Source organism: Piliocolobus tephrosceles, chromosome 5, assembly GCF_002776525.5.
Source record: "Piliocolobus tephrosceles isolate RC106 chromosome 5, ASM277652v3, whole genome shotgun sequence".
NCBI classification, from domain to species: domain Eukaryota; kingdom Metazoa; phylum Chordata; class Mammalia; order Primates; family Cercopithecidae; genus Piliocolobus; species Piliocolobus tephrosceles.
Genome location: NC_045438.1, coordinates 122,623,218 through 122,628,545, shown reverse-complemented (window position 1 = coordinate 122,628,545; position 5,328 = coordinate 122,623,218). Strand labels below are relative to the sequence as shown.

The window sequence follows — 5,328 nt, the reverse complement described above, 5'->3', positions numbered from 1 at the left end:
CCGGGTTTATGCCATTCTCCTGCCTCAGCCTCCGGAGTAGCTGGGACCACAGGCACCCGCCACCACGCCCGGCTAGTTTTTTTGTATTTTTAGTAGAGACGGGGTTTCACCGTGTTAGCCAGGATGGTCTCGATCTCCTGACCTCGTGATCCGCCCATCTCGGCCTCCCAAAGTGCTGGGATTACAGGCTTGAGCCACCGTGCCCGGCTTCTCTGCCTCTTTAAGACCATTTCCTTCCTCCCTCTTTCTTCCTTCCTCTTCTGTGTCAGGCTCTGTGAGCATCCCTTCCAGGGCGTAATTCCCATCCCATCTGTGCCTTCTGCCTCCATCAGTCCCAGGTCACATTTGTCCCTGTCTATGCCTTCCAGAGTCTGGGCTCAGCTCGGTCAGCCAGTAAGGGTGTCTGGAACTTGCCTCTAGCTTTCTCTGCATCAATCTTTGTGAATGCGGACAAACAACAACTAATGTTCTTTCACATTCTTGATAAAAAATGATTTGAATTTTACTGGACAATCAGCTCCACATGAGGGAACTGGAGTCCAGCTGGGGTGTGATGGTCAGAAAGTCTGACATAGCCTGAGCCTCCTTTCTAAATAGTGAAGTAGGAAGAGCACAGCATTGGAAAATCTGGCACTTTCATTGTCAAATCAGCTCCCTGCTTCGCTCTGGGCCTCAGTTTCCTTTTCTGTAAAATGCAGGTCAGACTCCTAGGTCCTCTAGCCAAGACCTTAGTGATTCTATAAAGAGCTCTGTTGGCTGACATTCAAATCACCTCTACAAAGTGTTCAAGGGTGTTCTTGTCAATATCAGTGCATAGGAGTCAAACTGGCAGCTCCAAGGACCTTGGCTGAAATTGGTCCATTTGGATATGTGTGCTTGTTTGTTTCTGCAATGTCCTGAATGACTGTGGGGAAGGGCTTCAAAAGGCTTCATGTGAGTAGACTCAATTTACTTTACACACCGTGCAGTGTTTATGCATATCACACATGTGGCTCTCTGAAGGGGGAGTGTCTAAGATCAGGATCCTGGATATGAACTAGATGTTCAATGAAATCATATTTCACTAACATCTCCCTTGTTATTATATTGCTTCTTTCATCAGCACATATTAGTTAGACATACCTCCTGCTTCTTGAAGGTAAAACTTATGGCCATTTTAAAGGGCCTGAGAAGCTGAGCGATGTGATGCTGATTACAAAGAAACCTCCAATGAGCTTGCTCTTGAAAGTTCTATAATTTAACTTTCAGGCCACACATGTAACATCTGGCAATCTTCTTGCAAGAAGTGCTTATTAATCAGATCAGAATCATCTTAATCTGGGTACCTGGTAAGATGACCAGCTTTTCTTGGTTTTCCTGGGAATTGTCTGACTTTAGCAGTGAAGGTCCTGTGACCAAGGGACTCCTTAGTCCTGGAGAAACCAAGACAGTTGCTCACCATAATTCCTAGGGTTCTCAGGTTTTGGTGTACACAAGAATCAACACGCGATTATTAAAACAGCAGATTTCTGAGGTGGGTGACTCTGGGCCAAGTGTTTTCCTGCCACATTAAGAAATGCTAGTAACAACTTATAAGTTTACTATTCTTGGTACTTGGCATTTAGCTACCAGTGGTTCTTGAACTCATCTGCATATTAGAATCAGCGTGGGAGCTTTTAAAACGTACTGATACCTGAACTTTACCCACATCAAATTAGAATCTCTTGGGGTGGGGTCAGGCATTCAGATTCTATTTTTAAAGCTCCTTCCTATCCCAAGATAACCAGCAGTAGATACAGCAGACATAATGGCCATTAGTTACCACTCAATTCACAGTGCTAAAAATCTCAGCTCCCATGTGGCTTCAGCACCTTCAATTTCTATTATTTCCTCTCCTAATATAATATAGGAAAAAATACTTTGGGGTGCAAGGTGTCATCATCTGCTGAAATTGAGGGCAGTATCACTTCTAGGTACAAAGCCTAAAGAAACTTTTGGACAAGTGCATAGAGATGTACAAGAATGTTAACTATTACTTTGATTGTAATAGCAAAAAACCTGGAAGTAATCTAAATATCCATCAACAGGAGAGTGGCTAAAGAAAGTGTGGTGGTAGACTCATATTTTGGAATACTATACTGCAGTGAGAATGAGTGAATCATAGCTACATATGCCAACATCATAACAAAGTGACCGTAAGATTTTTTAAAGTTAGAGGCTGCTGTAACTGACTTCTTAGGAACTTGGAGGTTTCACTTTGGTGGCAGGTTTTCTTGTAACAGGGGGTTCCTGAGTGTGTACTAGCACTGTGACAGCAAGAAAACTGGGTTGCACAGCATAGATGCTTCCTTCCAGCTGGTAGGGTTCATTGTGTCTGTTCTGAGGAAACAATTTCCTCCTAGTATCGAGATAAATCCCACAAGAATTAGGTAGTGCTGTTGGATCTTAAAATATCTGCATTGCAGTCCAGAAGCTGCACGGACTTGACACCATTTTAGTACAGGTTCCCGAGATGCTTTTTGAACAGGTGCAAATGCTGCATTCTCATCCATCATTCCCTCTCATTGTCCACACAGAAGAATAAACCCATTAGAAATTCAATGTTACCGTGAACCCAGGATTTCAAGGTTGTTAATCTCATTTGGCTTTTCTAGGTTGCTGACAAATGTTTACTTTTAAAATGGGCTGCAAAGCTTACCTGGTCCTAGTTTGGCCACAGCATAGAGGAGGTCGTAGTTGAGGACTGGTGTGGCATCGTTGATGGGCTGCCAGCCAACAGGTGGGGAGGAAGGGGGCGAGATGAGAAACTGTTTGGCAGGCTGGGGTGGAGCCAAATGCAGTTTGTCTCCATCTGTCTCTGGAGTCTGAACCTTTCAAATAGAGTAGAGATGAAGACACTTATTCATCATGGCTTCAGATGTGTCATGTTGGCACATTAAAATGTGGGTTTAGTTTCAGCCTGTGACGATGAACCTGACTGTAATAATAATTACCACTTACCACATACCATGTGCTCAATTGCCTTATTTAATCCTGAAAACAGTGGATCTCAACCTTTACTGTATGTCAGAATCACCTGCAGTCCTTACTAAAACACAGATTGCTAAGCCCCAGCCCCCACATTTCTAATTCAGGAGGCCTGGGATGGGGCCTGAGGGTTTGCATTTCTAATAGGTTCCCAGGCGACGCTGATGCTGCCAGTCCACTGTCCCACCATGCACCTGCCAAATGTTTCCTTGTCTCCTTCTCTCTTTTCCTCCTTCCTTCCTTCCTTGGTGAAATTCACATAACATAAAATTAACCACTTGAAAGTGAACAGTTCAGTGGCATTTAGTACATTTCCAATCTGCAACAACTACCTCTATCCAGATCCAAGCTCTTTTCATCACCTTAAAGGAACTCCTCTGCCCATTGCTACCAGTACTACCATTACCAGTTACTACCACTCCTGTCTCCCACTGGTCACTGGCAATCACCATGCTGTTTTCTGTCTCTACAGATTTACCTGTTCTTGATACGTCTTATAAGCAGAATCACAGAATATGTGACTTTTTGTGTCTGGCTCCTTTTCCTTAGTATAATGTTTTCGAGGTTTATCCACATTGTAGCATTTATCAGTATTGTAGTCCTTTTTATGGGTGAATAATATTCTATCATATGGGCATACTATAATTTGCTAATCCATTCATCCATTGATGGACATTTGGGTGGTTTCCACCTTTTGTGAATAGTGCTGTTGTGAACGTGTGCGTACATATATTTGTTTGAGTACCTGTTTTAAATACCTAGGAGTGGAATTGCTGGGTCAAATGGTAATTCAATGCTTAACTTTTTAAGGAATGGGGTGAGATTTTAAAGACAAGGAAACTGAGGTTGGTGTACATCACACACATGAGAATAACAATGATGGAATTTGAACACGGATGCAGGGCCAACGTCTGTGTTCTTTTCACTGTGCCATCTCTGTAGAGTCTAAAGGTGGAAACCATACTAACAGATCACTTAAGAGATGGATCAAGGTATCTAGTGATGAGGTGAGGGCACTAATGGAACATGATGGATATTGATTTCCATTGCTGTGAACTTTATAAGCATTGCCAAGAATTACCCATTTCGTTTTGGAACAGCTAGAATTGATTTTTGGATGAAACAAATTAATTTACATATATTTGTAACCTTTTCTCATAAATATGAATCACTGAAAAGTTATACATTCCACTAAAGCTGTCATATAATTTAAGTTTTAATTATAACCCTGATAGGAAGGTTAGGAGTAGCTGTGATTACATCATTCTTCTTATAACTACTACCTGGCATTTACCGTGTATTTGCCAAATATTAGGCACTTAAACACACAATAATTCATGCAATCCTCATAACAACAGTATGGGGTATGGATCCTGATCATCCCCAATTTACAGATGAGAATATGGAGCCCCAGTGAGGTTATGCAACTTGCTCTGGTTGGCAACTCTTAGAGCCTGTTTTTTAGCCACTAAGCTGTTCCTGTCTGGGAATCATGATGTGGGTCTATTTCTCAGTGAATTAATTATAGACTACCAACCAATCTGAAAATGGAAAGGGCTTCATTTACATTTTAAAACAGTAAAAAATAATGTAGGGCAAAAAGAATACCTTTGGTAAACAATCACCTTACCTGTGCAAAGTAGAGCTTTAATTTTTTCCCTCTGAATTGGGTTTCATGAAGCTCTATCCTAGCTCGGGCTGCAGATTTAGGATTGCTGAAGTTTATACGGACACGTCTAAAACTCTTAAATAGCTGGAACGTCACGCAGTCGTCATAAGTCCGGAACAGTCCCTCAAATTTTTCCTGATAAAAACAAACACAGAGGGAAATCTGTTGGCCATGGGTCTTGTATGATGCCATATCTGATAAAAACAAACAACTAAATAAATAAACTGTTAATAACATACAGTTTAAATAGAACAGCAGTAATGTATTTTTTTTTTTTTTTCATCTGTAGGTCTGTTGCCAGGTGCAAAACATGCCTGAAGGATTTATAATCTTGGTCTAAGGTTCTCTAGAGAACCAGTGAATAGGGTTCAAAATACATGAAACACATGGGAAATTATGCAAAATGTTGAGTGTTTCTAGAGGAGAGGGATTGTAATGACCATCAGATTCTCAAAGAAGTTCATTATCTCCAAAATACTGGCGCTACTGAGTAAAGCACAGGGTAAACATTAGTGATTACCAATCTTGGGGGCACTTTTCCTTTCCTTTCTTTCTTTCTCTCTTTCTCTCTTTCTTTCTCTTTCTTTCTTTCTTTTTTTTCCTTCTTTCCTTCCTTCCTTCCTTCCTTCCTTCCTTCCTTCCTTCCTTCCTTC

At 41.4% G+C, this 5,328-nt stretch overlaps 1 protein-coding gene across 3 annotated transcripts in view; it reads right to left on the bottom strand.

The window, feature by feature from the left end:
- RCAN2 (regulator of calcineurin 2) overlaps positions 1 to 5,328 on the bottom strand; it is a 259,448-nt gene that overhangs the window by 17,290 nt on the left and 236,830 nt on the right. For all 3 annotated transcript variants that reach the window (XM_023212960.2, XM_023212959.2, XM_023212961.2), the window contains 2 exons: positions 4,637 to 4,810; positions 2,678 to 2,849 (listed from right to left, as the gene is read on the bottom strand). In XM_023212960.2, coding sequence (XP_023068728.1) covers positions 2,678 to 2,849; positions 4,637 to 4,810 — 346 coding nt within the window. The remainder of the gene's footprint in view (positions 1 to 2,677; positions 2,850 to 4,636; positions 4,811 to 5,328) is intronic.